A 25064-nucleotide genomic window follows, 5' to 3' on the forward strand; every position below is an offset into this window, starting at 1 on the left:
ATGTAAATAATATAAGTACCACTCAGTGTCTCACATCCGTACGCCGTTCGTACATCTAAATGTTTAAAATATCAGTGCAAGATTACCTCTTTGAGAATCGTGCCCACCTTTTAATATCCATCCATTATTATTATCACATATAGGCCTATCATTGTACAGCATACTGCATAGTCATAGTATAGGCCCTGTAGATTGATTTATAACGGCATATTATTTTATTAGTATTATCCTAAAACCATGCTCACGTAAGAGTGGCGGAAATCGAACGTAAAAATCATCATCATACATCATCTTCCTTTATTGCATAAACCTCATTGAGCTGGTATCCACTTGCAGATATAAAACTAGTTTCGTAATTAACTGCGATTAAAAAATACGCAATAGGCGCGTCTAATTGTTTAATATTAAATTATTTCAACATTATTAAAACTTTAAACAGTGGCATGTTAATCTTTTCAAAAACTTAAACAATATTCAATAACACTTTTTAAAACGATTTTCTAAACACATTACAATTATTCATTGACACCTGACGTAAGATAAAATGAAAACACAAATTATTTATAAATAATGAGATAATATTTATATTTACTGTACTAAAAAAATAATAACGATCGAGGTAAAACAATTGTTAATAGTATTAGAAATTCTATATTCAAAATTAACTAAAAACATAATTAGCGTTTACATTTAAAATGTATCTAGTGCGTCCCATGCAAAATAGCGCGACCGATTTCAAACGCGACCGATATCATTAAACGTATAGCTCTAGCGGCGCGCCATACAAAATGCCGGAAGTTGATTTTATCGCGACCGATTTCAAACGCGACCGATTTCAGACGCGACCGATTTCATCTGACACCCCCAGTACTACTACTACTACTAGACTAGCTACTACTCTAGGCCTAGCCAATAGATAGGGGATAGTACACTAGATAGCCAGTACAGCTGTAATGGGCTAGCTAGGCTTCCTATACTAACTAACAAAGCTGCACCATAGAAACTACTACAGTTCTTACTTACCAATCTGCTAGGGCCTAGCCATAGTCTTTTCTTCAAGTAGGAGTTGTTTTTTTTGTTGTTAAACTACAGAACTTTCCCACATCGTCGTCTCGCCATATCACGTCGTATTTTTTTTCTGATGACCTAGGGGTCACATACACGCACAAGAATCATACAATATGCATAATTCATAAGCTAATTCAGGTCAAGGGTTAAATTAAACCGGAAGCCAGCTGGCTGCCAGCCAACCGACTTCCGGTTGACTATTTTTTACTTTAAATTACGATTTTCTAAGGTAAATAATTTTTTTTTTGATCCAATTTTTTTTCAAAGTGAATAACTTTTATGTATCATTAAAATGGCTTTAAAAAAAAAAAATTTTTTTGTTCAGGGGGACAATACATCTTTAAAGCCGTGTTCAAATTTAGGGTGTTGTATAAACACGACCTAACACAGGGAGCCAATCAGATGTCTCTCCCCCAATGAAAACACGCTGTTGTTGTCTATTAGTTAAATAGCGTTTGAACCAGGGAGTTGTCCCTGGTTTGAACCATCTTAAAAGTGAACCGGATAAACCAAATTTTGAAAGTTTAAAAATAATCAAATCATGAGAAACGAAACCAAAAGTCTTAGAGAAATCGCTGTAAATCACATCGCATTGCTTGCTGTTAGTTGCATCGTTTGCTGTAGCAAGAAGCAGTGCGAGGTTGGTTTGACATAATCTCCCCGAGACAAATCCATGCTGCCTATAGGATTTAAATAGTCCATGGGATTTAGACTTTTAACTCACACAAATTGCAAGAAAAGGTTTTTTTGATGAAATGTGTTCTTTAGACCCTACTGAACACATTATCAACGTTAGGACATTTTTCGACAACGGGAAGTAACCTAATTTGCATAATTAAAAATGGCCGCCATTTTTAATAACGTACTCTGTATCTTGGAAACCGGAGCAGAATGAGGGTTGCTACTCCAATTAATTTTGGGTATAGTCCGGTGGCAGGAGGGGGGAATCACCACCCGAAAGGGGACAAATTGCCATGCAACTTTTCTAGACTAGAATTTTCCGTAGATTACGAATATGGAAGGTAATCGATAAGGATAGGAAGCGTTTTCGAGATATAAGGGGTCAAAGTTCAAAATTGACCAATTACAACAATGTATTATGTATATGTATTATAACAAATTTATTGAAGCACAATTTGGTCTTTTATTACATTTTTATGATTATAAGTGTCTATTCAGATCATCATCATCATCATCATCAGATATGCAGATGACACAGTTCTACTGGCAGAGTCAGCTGAAGATCTCCAAAGGTTGCTGGATGTGGTTGTAGTAGAGAGCGAAAAGATGGGTCTGTCTATAAATTGTAGTAAGACAGAGTGTTTAGTAGTGTCAAAAAAGGAGAGTCCAACGTGTAACCTTCAAGCAGGAGACCAGTTAATTCAGCAGGTGTCCTCTTTTAACTATCTTGGGAGCAAAATAACAGATGATGCCAGGTGTGTAACGGAGATAAAGAGAAGGATAGTCCTTGCGAAATCCGCATTTGGAGAAATGGAGAATATCTTGAAGAACTGTGCGATGAGTATGGAAACCAGGTTGCGTGTATTAAACTGCTACATCTATCCTGTGCTGATGTATGGAAGTGAAGCCTGGTCAATCACAACTGACCTCAGAAAAAGATTGGAAAGCTGTGAGATGTGGTTTCTAAGGAGAATGATGAGAATTCCATGGACAGATAGAGTTAGTAATGAAGATGTATTGATAAGAGCTGGAGTATGCAGGAAACTACTGAAGGGTATTAGGATTAGACAGATGAGATTCATGGGACATGTGTTGAGGAAGGGAGGTCTGGAGAACTTGGCATTAACGGGGAAAATAGAAGGAAGAAGGAGCAGGGGGAGGAAAAGAGTCACTTGGTTGGCCAGCATAGCTGAATGGATTCGGAATAGAGGCGAGAATACCAAAGAAGTGGAGTTGCTGAATATGGCAATAGACAGAGAATTGTGGCACAACATGATCGCCAAAGTCTCATGATATGGCACTTCGAGAGAGAGAAGTGTCTATTCAATCACCTTATGAAAAAAAAATCCTTTGTGATTAAGGGTCAAATGTCAATATTGACCAATCATAGAACGTACCTATAAAACCAAATAAAAACTAGTATTTAATTAATAAAAATTGGATGTTTTCTCATCCTGTTAATCAATCATACGCAATGTAAAAGAGCGAATACATCATTTCATCAGTTGACATAAGGTCAATTTCATCAGTTGACATAAGGTTAAAGGTCAACATTTTAATACGCGTATTAGTTAACAAATAAATGCAAAGTTGTCCAAACTATGATATTGATGGTTTTACAAGTAATCAAATTATTTGATTAGTAAAGTTATGTTATTTCATTATAATACTGTATTTAATCAAATCAGACTTCGATCAGGATAGGAAGCGAATAGGAAGAGATAAGGGTTCAAAGTTCAAAATTGACCAATTATAACAATGTATTATATACATATGTATTATAACCAATTTATTAAAGTTCAATTTGGTATTTTAATACATTTGTATGGTTATATGTATTGTATGGTGTTATTCAGTCGCCTTATAAAACAAATACTTTGCAATTAAAGGTCAAATGTCAATATTGACCAATCACACAATTGCATTTAAAACCAAATAAAAACTAACATTTAAGACAAAATGTTATGTTTTATCATTCTGTTAAGACATCTATCAATCATACACAATCAAAAGAGTACATTTTTCATTACACAAGTTGACATGGGTCAAAGGTCAACATTTGAATAAATGATATACTAAATAATGCAAAGTTATTCAAACTATGAGATCAATGTTCATAAATGTAATCACGTTATTTGATCAGTGAAGTTGTGGTATTTTTATATTTTTTATAGTGCGCATTATTTTAAATGTATTAATATAATACTTTAAAATAAATAATAAAATTAATATTATGACGATTAAAATGTTATGATGTTAAAATGTTGCGCTGACCTTCAATGATTTGCCACTATACAGTTGCATTTATTAGGGCTACAATATTCGTTTTTGGAAAATAAACTACTATTCATCAGAACCAGAGAATACCAATTCGTACAGGATAGGGCATAGGCAGATCCAGGTGGCCAAACTCAATCCACAACTCACTACACAGACAGACCACAATTTTTATTGGCCCATACAGGAAAGCGTTTCCTGTATACAAAGGATTCTAAAATAACCTATATGGATTTGCCCGAATGAACCCTCTAAGGACCCTTTTGGGATCTCTATGTGGTGTGCTACATAAGGCCCTGTATTAGAAATTAGTATGGGGTAAATAGTTCATAGATGAACTTTGGAATAAAACTAAATGTGCACCCTCAATCTTTAAATAACATTTATGGATTTGCCCAAATGAACCCAAGGGCCGGTCGTTCTCCATGGATGGACATTAAGCCCCATAATGGAAATATAAGGGGTGACACTGTGAGTTCATACAGATAGGCGCGGCCCATGAATTAAGCTGCCTGTGCACTCTCGACCCTTAAGAAAAATGTATAGATTTGCCCAAATTAAACCAAGGGCCGGTCCTCCATGGACATTAAGCCCCATAATGGAAATATAATGGGTGACACTGTGGGTTTATATAGACAGGCAGAACCATTGAATAAAGCTGCCTGTGCACTCTCGATCCTTAAGGAACACTTATGGATTTGCCCAAATTAACCCAAGGGCTGGTCCTCCATGGATGGACATTAAGCCCCATAATGGAAATATAATGGGTGACACTGTGGGTTTATATAGACAGGCACATGGAATAAAGCTGCCTGTGCACTCTCGATCCTTAAGGAACACATGGATTTACTGTATAGTAATAGTATTATTCCCCTTCCACACCTCTTTGAATTAAATCCGCCCTGATAGGCTCTTATGTACAGGATTTCAATCACACTTGTATTTTTCAAACATTAGATTGAATAAAAATATCTATTATAAACAATTTGCCGTTAGAAATCTCTATGCCATGTCGTTATTTAGATGAGAAAAACAGGTCAAAGGTTAAAATTACAGAAAAATAGGTGTTTCAGTCACTTTTTGAAAAAAATGTTGCATTATGGCAAGTATAAACATATATATTGTGAACAATTTGACACCAAAATTGGCTCCTTACGACAAATATTTATTAATTTATGTTTTTATAACCTTATTCAATTATGTCAAAGGTTAATAACCACACTTCCGGTCATTTTCAAGCAATATCATCTGTTATACTGAATATAAATGTATATCTTGGGAACAATTTGCTCCTATTTTTAATTCTCTCCGACCTGCCGTTACTTAGATATAACAAAAAGAGGTCAAAGGTCAACATTGCTAACAATGGGGTTTTCGGTCAATTTTTCAAAGAAAGTTCTGTTAGAGCTAATATAAACATATACATTGTGAACAATTTGACACCAAAATTATCTCACTACGTCCAGAATTTCCAGAGATATAGCATGTTTTTATATTGGTCAATTTTGAACTTTGACCCCTTATATCTCGAAAACGCTTCCTATCCTGATCGATTACCTTCCATATTCGTAATCTACGGAAAATTCTGGTCTAGAAAAGTTGGATGGCAATTTGTCCCCTTTCGGGTGATGATATCCCCCCTCCTGCCACCGGACTAGTAGGTTGAAATCTCCAAGATGAGAAATTCGCTGTTATAACGAAGTTTCCACAGACGACGTAAAACGACGGAAGACATTATATTATCTCCGGTGCACATGCGCAAGAGAGCACGCCACTCATCTTAATGACATGAATTTACAAGGCAGTATCTCCGGATATTAATAGATATTGGTACCATAAAAAAATTCCCAGCGATAATGCTGAACTGACGGAAAAAGTATTGTGAACAGATCAAGAGAGAAATAGCGGCGATTAAGCAAGCTTTTGTATTTTGTTGTAACCTTCGGCTTGCTTAGATGATTACACACAAGCAAACACGTTTTTGAAATTATAAAATCAATTTTTGGGATTTAACATTTAATCAAATATAGATCAAATTTCAAGCTAACTTGTGTTTTATTCTTTATTTATTCTGATATAAAATCAATAGGATAAAAACACAAAAAAAGTACCGAGACGGCAAACTTATACTACGCTGGTAACGTAAATGAGGAAAATTTAACATCAATAACCAATGGCCATCAATGATCAATATACAGTATAACGTGTGATGGTGTTTTATGACAATTTAAAAAATTTAAATACATTATTGAAAAAAGTGTGTAAGTTAAATAAAATGAGATTGAAATTACACAAAATGATATGCCTATGACAACAACATAGAGATTAACACAAAATGTTGACCATCAGGAGGTCTCAGAACAGTACACGTCTTAATATTAAAATATCTCATAAACTTTTTCAGTTATTAAAGGGGGATTCTGGGTTTAAAATTGCTTTTAAATATCGTTTATTTATTAAAAAAAAAATATTATAACAATATAGACATGTCAGAATGAAGAAGTAATAACGAGAAATTAAAAAAATTAAATTTCATATACATTTTAGGGTAAATTCATGGAAAGTCTGTTTTTCAGCAGCTTAGGGAAGCTCATTAATATTCATGAGATATTCACAAAATCACGTCATCAGTGGATTCCAAACTCGCGACGTCAAGCTTGTACGTTGTGTTCTCTCTCCTCTGTCAAACGACGACCACCCGATCATTGTGAAATACATTTTTTGTAGATTTGCTAAGAAGCTAGGCCTAAAGTGTAATAATAACAGTAGCATATATTTATTTGACATTTAATGAAATACAAAATTTAGTACAGATTACGGAGTCATAAATTATACTATTTTTATACCTCGAATTAATAGTAACAGATCGTATATCGGCTTCACGTACTAGGCTAGGCCTAGACTAAATCATTTTATTCATGCCGGGGTGAGAGCCATTTCTGACTAGGGATTCCATGCCACGATGGCCATCATTCATGGGCCTAGCTAGCCTATTACTAAACGATTGGCCCATAAATAACAAAACTCAGTGGATTCCAAACCCATCCTATCAACCAAACTCCTAAACAATCTAAACCTAAAACGTTCTACAAAAATCGGCTGTAAATATTGAGGCAAAACAAGGTCCGATCGCCGTCCGCACGTATGGTCTAATAAGTAGGCCTAGTTTACTCTCCAAAAAATCGTATATTGCATCAAGCAAGTAGACCGGTAGTAGGAAGGAGACCTAGCCTAGCCTAGCCGATCCGGCCCAGTTAAAAATTGAGCTAGCTAGTGTAGTAGACCCTATGCGAATTGATACTACCAGGCCTTTTACTATAGGCTACACTTGTTAAAATTAGCAATACTGTACTTATGTTTACAAATATTCCAACTCTCTCATTCGAGCTATATTATCTATACCATTCCGGTAGGTTAAGTCGACCTTCAATCAAATACTGTACATCGTTCATGTTGTGATATAGACGGGGTATACTCGACCCGACCAGTTTGGTATTGTATACTGTATCTGCTTATCACGTGACGATGCCAGGCATGGGCAGAGAGAGCACGTGTATCGTCGTCTCGCTCTCCTCGCTCAGCAGGAATGTATACGTTACGCTTCATTGATTTTGAAGGCTTTCCCTAAGTCAGTGCGAAAATCGGCAAACGTAAAGTGCAAACTTATCTAATTTTTCACTGTTTTGATGGATTTTCATAGAAAATTGATTTTATAAATGGGAAGACCGACTAAAATTACATCAGATAAGTATAATTTTACAAAAGTAATTGATATGGTTATTGATAACGAGTCGTCGGAAGATTGACCATTTCACGAATTTCGTATTCTGTAACCACAGTGTGATTTTGCCGTAGCTGCACTTGTAATCTGGCCTCATTTCACAGCCTTCGTTCTGCTTCACTGGGCGCTTATATAAATTGAAACTTTTACCGTTCAAGAGACAAACAAATATATTTTACATTTTTTACTATTCATTTTAAACCCGGAACCCCCCTTTAATGGCAATTTACTCTGCCAAAGTCCTTCGATAAAATAAGTCTAATCAGTGAGGTGTCTTGAATGCGATACAGTAAGTTAACCTTCCTACTGTTGTATCCATCAAACTTCAACAATTTGTCCCTTTCTTTTAGGATCCCATAGACAGTTTATTACTAGACTTTTACCAATGCCTCAAACATTTTCTGTCCAAAGTCATCGTGCTGTATTTCACAGTAATTTTTTTTTCATCCGCGAAACGTTTTTTTTTTCGTACACAAAAATGTTTAACGATTGTTTAATACTGTAGTGCGTACTATTGCACGCCATGTGACCCACAATCGTGCAATCAAATGACAGACATTTATTTAGTGTTATATAAAAAAAAATATTTGTAAATAATCAGATTGTATATAATCACTAACTGTGACAATATAACGTTATTTTTTAAATTATTAAAAAATGTATACACAGTATAAAAGCCGAAACTGACAATTATATTTGTGTTTTAAGTAATGCAATTATAATTATAAAATACTATTACTAAAACAATTGATTTTTTTATTTTAATATATTTACAGTTATTACACATCTTACTTACAAACCACTGACACAAGACACATTGGAATGTTTAATATTATTAGTTATATTAGGCTAATATTATTTAGCAAAATTAGTTTTAATATTGCTTCACCCTATGAGGTTTAACTTTAACCATGATGTTAACAGAAAATTTCTGTAAATGTAAAATAAAACTTATCTAAACATTAGAACTGAAGACAGTAAGTATGATATAACCCAATTGATTTTCGATAAAACAACAATCATCCCAGGCCAATAAATATATCAATTTCTCTAACTTTTGGTTCCCAATAGGATGTAAGCGCAACACCTATTTTTCACAAGCAACAGTTTGAATAATCCATCACGTGTGATTGATCAATTTACTATGTGCTAAGTCCTTGCATTGCGTCCTAGTGGGAACCAAGGTTTAATAAAAATAATGTGTTAAAATAAATACAATTCACTTAATTGAATACAAAATTATTTTACTTAAAATATTGGAAAAGGTATGTATACAAATTGTTGATTATTCAAAAGATTATTGAAAGCTAAACTCAATGGTTTGAAATACTTCCAACATTGATCCAAATAACATTGCCATTTTATTTTATAAAATTTATAAATACAAAATATAAACGATAAAATATTGGAAGACATCTGAAATTGATAAGACCATTTAAATTCTAAAATTCCTGCTATAACTTTATCAATGTAAAATTTGTTCCTGTTGTATAAAATTTGAAAGAATTAGATAGGCACTATCTTCTTTCTTTTGAATATAAAATGTCCTGAACCACACTTGCAATAACTATTATCATGACAGAGCAGCATATTTGACATTGTGAATGTATCAATTCCAGTACTTAAAACAGTTCCTATAACAAAGTACATTCACTTTATGAAGTAGGAGGCCAGGGGCCACAACAATATAAATAGGATTCAGTATATCTTTACAATCTTTTAAACCAGAGTACACTTTGTTAGCATTCCTCAAATACTCGCTACTTATTTAACTGCTAAACAATGTTACATAGCAGTTGGAATACTTAATTTTCATGTCCTGCCTGAATTAAGAGAAACTACAGTAACACATACATTGCTACTATTGCTTTTTGTCAAACTAACACAAATTAATCACTTTGGAGTCTGGATTGTCATTTCTAGTGACCAATTTCCAATCTATTTTAGTTTGTTTAAAAATATTTTTTTACATCTAACATGTTTATTTTTGACAAATCGCTTCGTGTTAAGTAGGGTAGGTACCCTAAACTATAATACAGTACAGCTATTGTGGATCTACCCACAAATTCTGACCAATAAGCTTTAACTATAAAAATTACTGTTTTAAGTTCACTGTAAAACGCAACATGTAATCTCTTAGTCAGAGTACCCAACTATTCGTAAAACTAATACAGTACTGATATTGTGGAACTCGCCCCCTGACTGTAGGATACAGTATTGCTATCTTCTTTTATCATCTATATATTTTTTATTTTCATGAATGGTCACCAACTAAATTTAAATTTTAGATATTTTATCATAAAAGTTGGAAGTGGTAGGCGATGAAGTTCAGTCTTGCTGACCACAACTGCTCTGATAACAAATCTACACAGCTCCTGCAAACTTCTTGGGTTTCCTATTAAAAAAAAGTTTGTTACAATGATTGTACAACTGAATGTAGGCCTAATGTATTGAATAAAAAGATAAATTAATAATATTTCATTTATTGTTTGTGAGTTATGAAAGCATTGAATTTTTATAAAATTTGGATAATTAAATTAAATTCAAAATATTTTAAATATGGGGGATAAATTAATACTGTACCTGCTAATTGTGATATTATTGGCAGGCAGGATCTATTACAAACTTGACCATCAATAAGAACTTGTAACTTTGCAATGTCTAATGGAGTTTCATTATCATCATTCAGTACATGACAAAGAGCACCAAATCTATAAAGTATTTTACACATCTCAACATCATCTCTTAGTACAGCTAGGTGTAATGGAGTTTGACTGTCTTCCTCCCGGGCTAGAGTAGCATCAGCTCCTTCATGTAATAGTAGTTCAACTTCTTTGTGATAATCCTTTATAACTGCATATCGCAAGGGGAAACCATTCTGGATGTTAATTTTAGCTTTTGCTCCTATTAACAACCGAACACAATTTAACTTTTGTTTTATTACAGCCAGTTGCAGAGGCGTAGTTCCCTTCGAGCTCAACATGTCTACCGACGCTCTGAAATGTAGAAGTGTCCTAACAAACGAATCGCGACCATAGTGTGCCGACACATGCAAGGGGGTCCAACCATCTACGCTTTGAGTATCAATGAATTTGAATTTATCTTTGGTAACTTCTAATAGGATGCGAGCTAGTCGTGTACGGCCATGCATCGCAGCATAATGTAAACATGTAAATCCTCCAATACGATCTACAATTTCAGGATTTCCTATGAAACAAAATAAATCATCAATATTTAATATTGAACTTAAATCGGAATGCATATTTCCCATCCACGATACCTGTGGTTGGATTGATCCAACTTGATTAACATTGCAATTTTGTTTAGTCAATGATTGTGCTTAAATATAAACACATAGGTCTACTATAAACTTGGTTCCCACTTGGATGCAAAAACATAAGCACAATACAACGTAGGCACGACAATCCATTGCGTCGTGATTGGTCAAATTACTAGTGACACACTGACGTCCTTACGTGTTGTGATTAAGAGGGAACCAAGCTTTAATAGCAAGTGATATACCTCCATATTGTAAAAGAATTCGTAAAACGCGGTCAGTGCCTCTTGATGCTGCCAAGTGTAACAACGTCCAGCCATTTGAGTCAACAGTGTTTGGAGATGCACCCTCTAACAACAATTTCTGCACCTAATTAATAAATAATTATTATTAAAATAATGTTACAATTTATAAATAAGGGTGTCAATTGTAACATAGTTCAATAACCTGGTTATTAATAATAATAGTAAGAATTTGTAACGCGCCAATTCCAGCAGTAAGTGATCAAAGGCGCAGTGTATTATTCAGCACTTGTTAATTTAGTATAGTTAGTTTTGACTTAATATTAGTAAAAAAGATAAATACTTTGGCATATATGGCATTCAGACAAAAATCAAAACGGGGCTTAATTATGCCAGTTGCACAAGACTTGTATGGCATGCATTTTAACTGAAAACTTTCTAAACCTTATTCAAATTGCCTGTGGCTACTGCTTTTCTGATTTCTCTGTCATTGCTGTTCTGTATTGCTAGTTGGATTGCGTGACTTCTTGTGCACATTCTTCTTTCCATCTTGTTCTTGGATAGATACAACCTTTCTTAGTTTACACTCTCGTCAATCTGAAACAAAATTAAATGTTAGCACTGTTAGTACTATTCTCAGCATTGACTATTCTGAGCATCAATAGCAGAGGTCACAAAAAAAAAAAATATACGGTATATATATATATAATATATAATCATCAGAGAATTTATGAAAGCGTAGCAAAGTAGGAGAGAACGCTGCTATAAAATTGGAAAAAATACATTAAACTACAGTAGCACCATACCATTGTATAGAAAAAAGCTTAAAAAGTCGATTAGAGCCATGAGCCGATATTCGGCATGTCAAAATTAGTGGCGTATCCAGGGTTTTTGAAATATAAATAAGGAAGGGGTGGTAGTGAACCAGAATTATTAATAAAATTGGATGTGGTCAACGTATGTAGTGGTCAACGTATGTAGTGGTCAACGTATGTAGTGGTCAACGTATGTACAGTCAGTAGTAGCCTTTTACCGGTCCGATTTTTTCTCTGTGACTGTGAGGTTAGGTCCTATAGTGCTAGCTAGCTATTATAGTCTGAATAGAAGTGGGAAAATTCTCTTTTCCTGGCTGTTGGTGGTTGGTGCCGAATGAGCGAGAGTGGTGGTGTTGGGTGGGGTGGATGCGATGCCATGATGATGGGAGTAGCAGGCAGGGCCAGCCAGGGGGAGTACAACTCCCTGGGCGTAGCCTCCTATCCTAGCTAAAAGATAGGCCTAGTAGTAACAAATTAATCGGTTAAAAACAAGTTACCGGCGTACCAGTGCCAAGAGTATGGCATTAATTACAGAAATCACCAGGCTAGGCCTACATTAACACCACAAGTTACACGACACACCACCACTCAACCTCTCCTCATCCACTCTCTCCTGGCGATCTGCTGAGGAGGAGATCTGAATACAAATGAGTGATTTTTGCATTAGAAATTTGTAACAGAGAGTTATGCCCGCCCTCATAAGGGCGGATGTATACACACAGAGAGACGTGACTAACTATTTTGTCACACATTAGAGATGTATTGTACGGAGCCCGTAAAGGGATATTAGTTGTAAAAATATATATATTATTTTGAGGGAACGAAATAATATTTCGGGGGAACGAATTCGAGAGAACGAAATCATTTCGTTCCCTCGACAATATTATTTTATTCCCTCGAAATATCATTTCATTCCCTTGAAATGTTATTTCGTTCCCTCGAAATCATTCCCTCGAAATATTATTTCGGTCCCTCGAAATATCATATCGTTCCCTCGATATTATAAAATTAATGCTATGTTTGTATTTTCAGATACGAATGAATATCAGCTTTCGAAAATAATCAATTATGCAAGTAATCGAATTACAAATAATGCATTAATACATACTGTATTTACAGTATTTTAATTTAAACTTAGATAATCAACTCAATTATTATTGATACAATTTTACCCAACAGCACCATACTGCTGTATAACCTATTTCATGTGATATAATGTGTATATATGTATATATAAGAGAAAAGTTGCTATTTTCAAATGTTGTTTTTCAAAGTTACTCACTTCTTAATGTTGATAGTTAATAGACTTGCGAGTTATGTTATGTACTGTAATTCAAGCTCTAAGCTTTTAGTTTTTTATTATTCAAATCTAACTATTTTTATTTGTTTGTTAATAATATGGAAGCACAAAACCAAAATAATAACCATGACCGACCCTCTAATTTAGTTTTTAACCCCTCTACACACAGTAGACAATTCGACGATATAGACCCAGATAATTTTTTTAATGACATAAATATCTCAAATTATTACCTGCCAAATGATTTTAACACTCAGTTTATTGACAAAACCCAATTTAACTTTTCTTGTGTCCATTTTAATGCCAGAAGCCTGCAAACAAATTTGATTCTATCTATGATTGCATTCAATCTTTAAACTTTAATTTCAATATTATTTCAATTACAGAAACATGGATGGATCACCCAAGCCCACTTATTCAGATACCCAACTATACATTTCTTTGCAATCCTCGTTCATATAAATGTGGAGGAACTGGAATTTTTTTAAATGATAATACACGCTATTCAACCAGAGATGATTTAACTTCTACTCAATACTTCTGTGAAAATCACAATTTATTGAAGTGCATACAGACAAAGAATCTATTCTAATAGGTACTATATAATAGACCTCACGAAATTAATATGCCTTTTTTTACAGAACAACTTGAACTTCTTTTAAAACAAATATCTAGAGAGAAAAAAAAGGTATTTCTTTTAGGTGATTTTAATGTCGATATTTTAAAATTTGATTCAAATAATAATGTAAATGATTTTGTCCATTGTCTATTTAACAATTCTTTTTATCCTCTTATCCACAGACCCACAAGAATAACTCCCAGTTCTGCCACTCTTCTTGATAACATTTTCTCAAACAGTCTAGACTCTTCAATGAGCGGCATTGTCATTAGTGACGCAACTGATCACCTTCCCGTTTTCACTGTGAACATTACTAATTCAAGTAAGTCTACAGACAAAGTGAAGCGTAAATTTAGAAAATTTAATGAAAACAATATTCATCACTTTCGAAATGATCTGTCAATAACATCGTGGATTGATGTCTTAGATAAATTAGACCCTGACGAAGCGTATGATACCTTTTTCGTAAAGTACAAAGCCCTATATGATAGGAACTTCCCTTTGTTAGATCCACCTAAAACTAAAAAGAAATTAAAACCTTGGATGACCAACGGGCTTTTAACCTCCATCTCATACAAACAAAAACTTTATCTCAAGAGCATTCGGCACCCTTCCAACGCTAATATATTGAAATACAAAAAGTATCGTAATAAGTTAAATAATCTTCTAAAAAGTGTTAAAGTGGATTATTATAAAAACTTTTTTAATGAAAACAAATCCAATATTAAAGCTACTTGGCGTACTATAAACTCTATACTTAAACCATCAAAAAACACAATTCCTAACATTGAGATAATGAGTAATGGAAATCTAACAAAAGACCCGAAAATGGTGTCCAACTTATTAAATAACCATTTTACCAATATAGGGCCTGAATTAGCAAAAGAAATCGACACTAGTTCTATCAAAAGTTTCCGTCACTATCTTAGTCCTCCTACTCCAAATTCCATTTTTTTATCTCCAGTTTCGGAACATGAGGTTTTTAAAATTGTCAACTCTTTCAAAAACAACAAGGCTGCTGGAATTGATGATATATGTGGCAATGTTGTTAAAAAATCAATAGACCTTATTCTTTCTCCACTTACTCATATTTGCAACTTATCTTTATCCACAGGATCCTTCCCTAAAAGCATGAAAACAGCAAAGGTCACTCCTATATACAAAAAAGGTAACAAATCCGATCCCAACAATTATCGACCAATTTCTGTTCTTACTTTCTTTTCAAAGATTCTTGAAAAACTTATCTATGACCGTACGTATGATTTCATTAACCAAAACAACATTCTCTACAATAAACAATACGGTTTCAGACAAAATTATTCCACTTCTTTTGCTTTAATTGATCTTACCAACAACATTGTGGATGCTATTCATAATAAGTTGTTTTCGTCTGGCCTATTCATAGATCTTTCTAAGGCATTCGATACCATTGATCACACTATTTTACTTTCAAAACTCTTTAACTATGGTATCCGTGGCATTACTCTTGACCTTTTTAAAGATTATCTGTCCAATCGACTTCAATGCACCTATATCAACAATGTTTCTTCCTATATTAAACCTATTGATTGTGGTGTTCCTCAAGGGTCTCTATTAAGCCCTCTTCTTTTTTTTTATTGTATATCAATGATTTACCAAATGCATCTGACATCCTTTCTTTTTACCTTTATGCTGATGACACAACCATTTTTTATTCAAACACTAATTTTGATTTCATTTTCAATACTTTTAATATAGGGAATTGAAGAACGTGAACGATTATTTCAATGCAAACAAACTTTCAATAAATATTAACAAATGCCATTTTATGCTTTTTGGTTTTCGACACCAAGATTTGATTAACGACACTCATAATGTTTACCTTGCTGCCCACAAAATTCCTCTTGTTAAGCATACTAAATTTCTTGGAGTAGAAATAGACGAAGAACTAAACTTCAAACATCACATTAAAGAAATCGAAACTAAAATTTCGAAAAATATTGGAATTTTATATCGTCTTTCATTTTATTTGCCCAAAGAAGTCCTTCGCATGATTTATTGTTCACTTGTTTTACCTTTTATTTCTTACTGTAATATTGTCTGGGCAAACAATTATGTTTCAAACCTCAACAAAATTTTTATTCTCCAAAAAAAAACCTATTCGCCTCATCTCTGGTGCGTCACGCCTAGATCACACTAGTGAGCTTTTCTCTGACCTTAAATTATTAACTGTCCAAAACATCAATATCCTCCAACAATGCACCTTCGTCTATGAACATGTCAACTGTCTACTTCCAACCAAACTTTCTTGCAACTTTATAAAAAATAATAGCATTCATACCCATAAAACTAGATCCTCCTGTAATCTCACCCTCCCCTTACCAAATTAACATTAATGCAACATAATCCGTTATAGTGGCACCAAATTATTTAATGATCTCCCCGACGAAATTAAATTGGCACCTTCAAAAAATACATTTTCTTTTAAACTTAAACAAATTCTACTCCATAAATAACTAATAATAATAAAACAACATGTTTATTCTGGGTTTTCTGTGCTTCCATAGTATTTTATTATTATTAATTTGTCGTTGTCTTGCTTTACATGTTTGTTTGTCTTGTTTTGTTTCTGTTTGTTTAAACTCCAATATGATTACAATTTCTTAACTGGCTACCCATCACAAGTTTTTTTGGAGGGAAACCTCCAAATGTTATTACTTTCTGGGTGTTGCCTCTTAATTATTTATATTTAAATTGTTATTTTGTTTACTTTGAAATGATAAGAAATAAATGTTATTATGAATGAATGAATATTATATTGTTCCCTCGAAATATTATTTCGTTCCCTCGAAATAATATTTCGAGCCTCGAAATATTATTTCGTTCCCTCGAAATATTATTTCGCTCCCTCGAAATATTATTTCGTTCCCTCGAAATATTATTTCGTTCCTCGAAATATTATTTCGTTCCCTCGAAATAATATTAGCCCTTGATCTGACACGTCATAGTACTAATCTTACACCAATCCACCTGATTTGATTGAATCTACCGCGTCTCCGCAATTGTGCTGTATATTAATTTTTATGCATTTCATAACATAAAGGAAGACGAATGGTTTTAGACAAGAAAACAATTTTAGAAAATGCATTGCTAGTATAAAGATTATAGGCTGTAGCATAATAATATTCAATATTAATCAAACATTTTTATAGCGTCACAATTGAAGCGTCAATGATCAACTGTGCATTGTATATTACTTGATAGTCGAGTCTTTATATTATTTAAATTATTTTATTTTTCTACAGCATGATTACAAGGATGTCTAGAAGCTAGAAATTGGAAAAACATCCTTAATGAGGAGATTATGTACTGAGACTGTTACTGTCATAGATATTGTATAGACCTGTGAATTCCTGCTGTATCCTAATCAGATTCCCTGGTTTAATAGTTTACTGTTTACCATATATTTGATGTTAAGATTATGCCAATCTTACTTTATGGTAGCGAAATATGGGGTTTAAATGATATATCAGTATTAGAGAAAGTTCATCTAAGATTCTGTAAATACATTCTAGGAATAGGTAATTCTGCACCAAGTGTTGCAGTGAGAGGAGAATGTGGAAGATTCACTATCCAAATTCAAATTATCATTAATATAATTCGTTATTGGCTTAGAGTAATCCAAATGGATAATGACAAATTTATTAAACAATGTTATGATTTTCAATATAGAAAAGCTCAAAGAAATGAGCAATGTTGGGCCAATGACGTAAAACAAATACTATGCATAAATGGATTTGGTAACATATGGTACTCACAACAGGTTAATAATATATATACTTTTATTTCAAATTTTAAACAAAGGCTTACAGACATTGAACGACAGAAATTCTACGAAGATACTAGGCTACACTCTAAGCTCCAATATTACAAGCACGTTAAATATAAGTTTGGAATTGAAGAATATCTAACAAAAGTAACAAATTACAAACATAGACAAATTATGACTAAGATACGACTAGGAATTTTAGAATTAGAAATTGAAAAAGGAAGATGGAATTGTATAAATAGAAATGAAAGATTATGCAAATTATGTGCTTTACAATCAATTGAAGATGAATATCATTTCACTTTAGTTTGTCCATTTTATTCAGATATTAGAGCTAAATATATGTTTTCCTTTTATACAAACAACCCAACTAAATTAAAATATATTTATCTTATGTCTGCCACAAATACTGATCTTATTGTTAAACTTGGAAAATATTTATTTTTTTTCATTTAAACGTAGAACAGAATTTTTAAACGCACTCAACTGATATTCATTTAATATTGTATTACATTGTATATTATTTGGGCCAAAGGCCATATATAATAAATGTTTCTTGGATCTCCAAGAAAGAATGAGAATGAATGAGTTGATAAACTAATTTATAAACGCAATCTAACCTTTAATACAAGAGACATTGAATTAATTAAGAAATCAATGTATGGCCTTACGGAAAGGTATTGTGAAGGCTAAAAAAGATTACCCTCTACACTAAAAGAATGAGTAAGAGTATTTTGGAAAACTTTAAATGACATGACACAGTCGGTCACACAAATACAGTCGGTACACAAAATGATGCCGACCTGCCTATTGAACACCTTTTTATGCCCTTTTCGAATCTCAATGTTATGATCCCAATGTCAATCCCTGTCAACAATACCCCGTTTGTGATTTTTAAACATGAGAGACTTGGTTAGAATCAAAATATAAAAAAGATACGGGGCCTGATGATATTATTATATAGGAGTGTAGTCATCAATTTGCATCATAATATTTAGGTATCCATGAATAATTACATTGTGTAGGATTGTAGATAATAATAATAATAATAATATATATCATTTTGTTTGACAAATCCAGTAAAGAATTTACTCACATTCTTTAGCTTTCGCCATCTTGGCTGATGACTTGATCACAAGTGATCTGGACTTGGAAATCTGTTGTTGTCATTTCTAAAGAATGTGAGTAAATTTTGTTACTGGATTTGTCAAACAAAATGATATTATTATATTTACGTGTCCTTTTAAAATACTCATAAAAATGTCGGACTCTATTTCCCACAGTGCCAACACTCAAGAAAGCTACCATTGACACACTGAATGACATTTGGTCAACCACACTTACGTCGGTTGCAATGAAATGCATTGAACGTTTAGTATTAAATTACTTTGTTGCTGCCAGTCGAATTTGAGAAACATCAATTTAGGCTATGTATCGTCCAAAAAATGTCTACTAGAAATGCGGTCTCTTGCAATTTTCATCGACGCAGTTTTCATCGATGCAGTTTTCATCGACGCAATTTTCATCGATGCAATTGTCATCGACGCAATTTTCATTACATCGATGCAATTTTCATCGACGCAATTTTCATTACATCAACGCAATTTTCATTGCACCGACGCAATTTTCATTGCATCGACGCAATTTCCATTGCATCGATGCAATTTTCATCGACGCAATTTTCATTGCATCGACGCAATTTTCATCGACGCAATTTTCATTACATCAATGCAATTTTCATCGAATCAATTTTCATCATCGATATATGCAATTTTCATCGAATTAATTTTCATCATCGATTTCATCATCGCCAAAGGAGTGGAGTTGAGGCTTGGTGGTTATGATGCTTGGCTACCAATCCAAGGGTCCTGGGTTCAAGTTCTGTCATATGCCAGGATTTTGCAACTCCACTTCCAAAGACTTAATTGTTTATGTTTGTCTTGTGAACAGGATTGCCACCTTTGAGAAGGATAGTAAATGAATTCACCTGTTCTTGGCAATTTGCCTAAAATGAGAATTAAAAAAAGAAGAAGAAAAAGAAACTTGCGGAAACATTTTCAAAGAGCAAAACAATAAACATAACGTTTATCATTTGTATTCACATGTTAATATATAAAACTTGAAAGTATGCACTTTCATAATATGTCAGTGTTTAAAATTTGTGAAGGTTTCATCATAGTAAAAATTATGATTTAGTTTGGTTTGTAATAATCTATTTGTATCGAGGGGTTCACGACATATCGAATGAACGAGGCATCTTTCTTTGGATTTTCTTCGGCAGGTGCTCATATGCCTATGGTATCAGAGGTACCGGGATCGAATCCCGTCACGGGAAATCAATTACATAAAATGATTTATTTACTTATTACACTGAAAGGGCAGTTTCAATTTTGAATGAGTAGGCCTACTTGAATACGCAAGATAAGTTTTGTTACGGGCGGATAACCAAACTCGTCCTCAAGTGACGAGTTCCATGTCTAGTAAATATTGTTTTTCTTTTATTTTGAAAGAGAGATATTTTGAGGGTTGTAAATGTCAAGTAGACCTTTTTTAAAATAAAAAAAAGTTGCATGGCATTATTTTCCATTAAATAGACTGCCATAAAACCTTAAAAGAAGTCCATGTGCTCCTTCATTGTTAGTACTCTTGGGTGGGCTTCTTTTCCACATGGAGTTCTTTTCGAGATTACTTACTAAATTACAAACTAAACGAGGGGAAATGCTAGCTTCCCGCCCGGAAAATATTTTATTTACATGATTTGAAAAATCTTCTAATCTATATAAATTTACGTAAGGGCAAAATTCGGTAAATCGCGCGTTATTTCTAGAATGTTTACTCGATCGTATATAAAGTTGGTTATAATCTCGGTACTGATTTTAACCACCTGATGTAACCCTGTTTACTAATTAAATTTAGTTAGATAATTAGTTATTGACAATTAAAACGAATTTAGGTTCAACCATTTGCCCCAAATAGGGGTGTTTTCCGATCGTGGTATACACTGTCTAATGGATGTCCTCATGAAAAATACCTGTACACAATAATACGAGGATACTTCGCATTTTCCTATCTCCTCCTATGATAATTGTTTTTAATAGCTGAAAACCGGTTGAACAGCTCGAGTAGAGTATCATAATGTTGAAGACAGGCCGATTTTCTTTAAAAAATACTATTTTGATAGATTTAATATACGTTTATACAAATGTATTGATTTGCGATGAATGGAACATTCCAAATTATTTGGTTTAACCATGCTTGCATACCTCCATGATTTAACACAAGTAGGTCAATTTATGGGCCCTTTGAGAATAAACATAAATAGTATTGTAAAGCTATACAATACTGTAAATAGGTATTAACCACTTTTGATAGCCATTTGAATCGCAAATTTCTTATTGTGTGCGTTGGTAGGCCTACTGTTTATTATAATATAAACAAATATACTAATAAACTTTATTACTGTGAGTGTGGGTAGCCCCTACTTTTAGATTATAACACATAATAATATAATACTTTATTACTGACAGTTGCTTCTCAACGTTTGTATTAATTAATAATTACAAAAAAATATAAACGTCGTGGTGGTGTATCGTTACATGTACTTTACTATTTCAATCGACTATGACAGTGACAATTTTAACAGTTATTAAATCGGAAATGTTTTACTCTATTTAGTGTTATGTTATTTATAGGCCTATTAAAAAAAAAACCCAACCCTCAATAATGTTAGATACAAAATACAAATCGGGTTTGTTTAAATGAGTCCAAATGAAACATTTGGACTCATTTTGTGAGAAGTTTCTCTTTTGGAAGTAATTCGCACGGTGCTAATTTTGGTTGACTACATAAATACATAAATAAATGTTTTATAGTCATGCGGTACGTAGGCCTACATTTTGAAATCGCCAGTTTTTTTACGCTGAAATTACTATGTATTCGAGAACCATATGTGGGCACGACCTAGATGGTACGCGAGCGAAGCGAGTCTATATATAAATTTACGTAAGGGCAAAATTCGGTAAATCGCGCCTTACTTCTAGAATTTTTACTCGATGGTATAGGCCTATAAAGTTGGTTCGTACTTTCGGTACTGATTTTAACCACCTGATGTAACCCTGTTTACTAATTAAATTGAGTTAGATAATTAGTTATTGACGATTAAAACGAATTTAGGTTCAACGATTTGCCCCAAATAGGGGTGTTTTCCGATCGTGGTATACACTGTCTAATGGATGTCCAACTTGAAAAATACCCGCACACAATAATACGAGGACTCTTCGCATTTTCCTATCTCCTCCTACGATAATTGTTTTTAATAGCCGAAAACCGGTTGAACTGCTCGAGTACAGCATCATAATGTTGAAGACAGGCCGATTTTCTTTAAAAAATACTATTTTGATAGATTTAATTTACGTTTTTACAAATGTATTGATTTGCGATGAATGGAACATTCCATCTCTCAGTCTGCCAGTTTGGTTTAACACAAGTAGGTAAATTTATGAGCCCTTGGAGAATAAACTTGCAATACTTTGACAATACAGTACTGCAAATACCTATTAACCATTTTTGGTCGTCATTTGAATCGAACATTTCTTACTGTGAATAGATGTAAACAAGAAATATTTCTTACAAAAAACGCTGCTCGCTTATTGAAAAATATTTTTTATTTCAAATGTTTTTGAATGTGTCATTTTATTGTCACATAAGTTATTTTACCTGAAAAAAATGTAATTTAAAGCAACAAATACTTAAATTGTCTGTCAGACAATGGTTTTTGGGTTTCTTTTCTTTTTTTATATGTGAATAAATATTATTTTTTTGTTACAGAAGTGAATACTCAATTTCTGTCACTTTAGTTAATTTTATTGCTAAGGTCAAATCTGGGGGTCACTTCATCACCCTAGATATTTCAATTGTGAAGTATCCTATTACAAACACAAACTTTAATGGACTGTTTCGATAATAATTCAATGAATATCTGACAGTGAATATACCAGAAATGCTTAGGGATTTGTAATTTTAGCATGACATGTCCTAATAGACTCTTTCCCAGCCGTTTTTTGGGTCTACTGTAGCAGCTGGAATCAATAAATCATAGTGGAGTTTCCATTTTCACAAAACTGTCTGTCCTTAGAACTATAACTGCTGCTTGCTTTAGCTTCTGATTGAGTAGTCCTAATGGGACGTAGCGGGCTAGAGCAGCAGCGTGAAAAAATATATACAAACATTTCTTACTGTGAATACTGTTAGATGTAAAAAAATATATACAAATAAACTTTATTACTGTGATTATGGGTAGGCTCTACTGTTAGATATATAAACACGTAATATACAAATAAACTTTATTACTGACAGTTGCTTCTCAATGTTTGCATTAATTAATAATTACAAAAAATATAAACGTCGTAGTGGTGTATCGTTACTTGTACTTTACTATTTCAATCGACTATGACAGTGACAATCTAATCTAAAGATTGAAGTTAAAGTACCGTATTATTTAAAGATATATTGTCTCCCTGAAATTTGTTTTTAATACTAAAAAAAAAAAAATTTAGTTGAAAACATTTAAAGCAGAAATAGTCAAATTGGTTGCCAGGTTTTGGTTGAATTTAACCGTTTTTTTTGTCTTTTTATAAGTGAAAACATTTTTGGAGTTTTTCTTTCTACGGAAAGTTTGATTTTAGTAATTTTCATTGTTCATGTTTTTATGGGAAAATACATCTTTAAAGTATAATTTCATATTATTTAATAAGCGCTATATATATTATTTTCTAAAATATGGTCAACATAATGTGTATGCATTTATACGTCATATATAATTTTGTTATAAAATATATTGATTTAATCTATTTCACTTTTTTTTATTACCGAAAGAAAAATTATAAATCATATTTTGTAATGATTCTTTTATATAGTACCATATTGAAATCAGTATTGTTTGTAGTACTAAATGTTTATACATGTAGTATGATAATACTATATCCATCCTGAATAAGTAAAATAGAGGCGACTTAAAAAAAACTACACAAAAAATAGTTATATATACTATAATGTTTAGATACCATCATCTTTGATCATCTTTGAATAAAAATAGTTTAAACAATCACACTTCTTAGGGATCATGTCGGAATTATTCTACTGCAGTAACTACATTTTGTTTACTGCAGTAATACATGCTTTCAGTTTGTTTCAATGTTGGTTTATGTTTAGGTTAAAAGTTAATGTGTATGATTAACCAAACAAATTATTGGATAAAAGTGTAGTTACTGCAGTATTTGCAGTATAATAATCTTGACATGGTTCTTTTACTCTGCACTACATTTTTTCTATACAATGATAAATTACAGAAGAAATTAATAAACAATAAAAATCAAGGTAATTATTATTTAAATCTATAACTGTATGATATACAATAATTTGATATCATTTATCTAATTAATTAGCATTTTGCACATTTTTTACAATAACGTAACATGGTTTTCCTGTAAGTTTATATCATAGCGTTTTTATACAGCATGTTTTAAACCACTGTGAACCTAATTTTCGCTTGTACTTGACAGAATAAAGAATATTTACAACAAATACAATCAATGCATTACGGATGGAGTAACCGATATTGAACATACCAAGTTTGAAATATTTTTGAATTCCAGAAGTATTTTTTTGACTATTTCCCTATGATCCCATTGGTGCCAAATTGGGTACACTTGAGTACATTGTATTCAAATACGAAAAGATATTACAATTCAGTGACTTATTTCTATTTTATATCACTGTGCTCCACTGACGCCAAATTGGGTCCACTTGAGCACAGTGTATTAAAATACGAAAAGATTAACATTCAGTGACTTATTTCTATTTTATATCAATGTGCTTCACTGGTACCAAATTGGGTCCACTTGAGCACAATGTATTAACATACGATAGATATTAATTTAGTGACTTATTTCTATTTTATATCAGTGTGCTCCACTGGTGCTAAATTTGGTCCACTGAACCAGTTACCGTAGTACTATTTCTATTTCGGAAGTAAATAAAGGCATAAATGGCGCTCCGTAGAAGTAGAGAATGCTCGATTGTCGAAATGACCTCTATACTATAATAATAATAATAATTTATTTGGAAAACGCTTTTTGAACAGCGGCACACATAATAATGGTGCATCCTTAAAACAATTAAACATACAATATAAAAAA

At 32.9% G+C, this 25064-nt stretch overlaps 1 protein-coding gene and 1 long non-coding RNA gene across 4 annotated transcripts; one reads left to right on the forward strand and one right to left on the reverse strand.

Moving 5' to 3' along the window:
• Positions 1-7230: 7230 nt before the first annotated feature.
• Positions 7231-18086, forward strand: LOC140062600 (uncharacterized). Its single transcript, XR_011847506.1, has 4 exons — positions 7231-7676; positions 13828-14036; positions 14243-14382; positions 17345-18086. It is a non-coding gene; the product is annotated as an uncharacterized lncRNA (long non-coding RNA).
• Positions 8553-12858, reverse strand: LOC140062362 (ankyrin repeat and SOCS box protein 7-like). Of its 3 annotated transcripts, none has more exons than XM_072108546.1 (5): positions 12639-12858; positions 11771-11923; positions 11330-11453; positions 10391-11014; positions 8553-10202 (listed from the first exon to the last, which is right to left on the reverse strand). In XM_072108546.1, the coding sequence occupies exons 2-5, from the start codon at positions 11873-11875 to the stop codon at positions 10072-10074; spliced, it is 984 nt and encodes a 327-aa protein (XP_071964647.1). In that variant the 5' UTR covers positions 11876-11923; positions 12639-12858; the 3' UTR covers positions 8553-10071. The 3 variants fall into 3 exon arrangements, with proteins under 3 accessions (XP_071964647.1, XP_071964646.1, XP_071964648.1); XM_072108545.1 differs by having other exon boundaries at positions 12647-12745; XM_072108547.1 differs by lacking the exon at positions 12639-12858 and adding an exon at positions 12360-12373.
• Positions 18087-25064: the final 6978 nt, after the last annotated feature.

The sequence above is a fragment of the Antedon mediterranea genome, chromosome 11 (genome assembly GCF_964355755.1).
Source record: "Antedon mediterranea chromosome 11, ecAntMedi1.1, whole genome shotgun sequence".
Taxonomy (NCBI): domain Eukaryota; kingdom Metazoa; phylum Echinodermata; class Crinoidea; order Comatulida; family Antedonidae; genus Antedon; species Antedon mediterranea.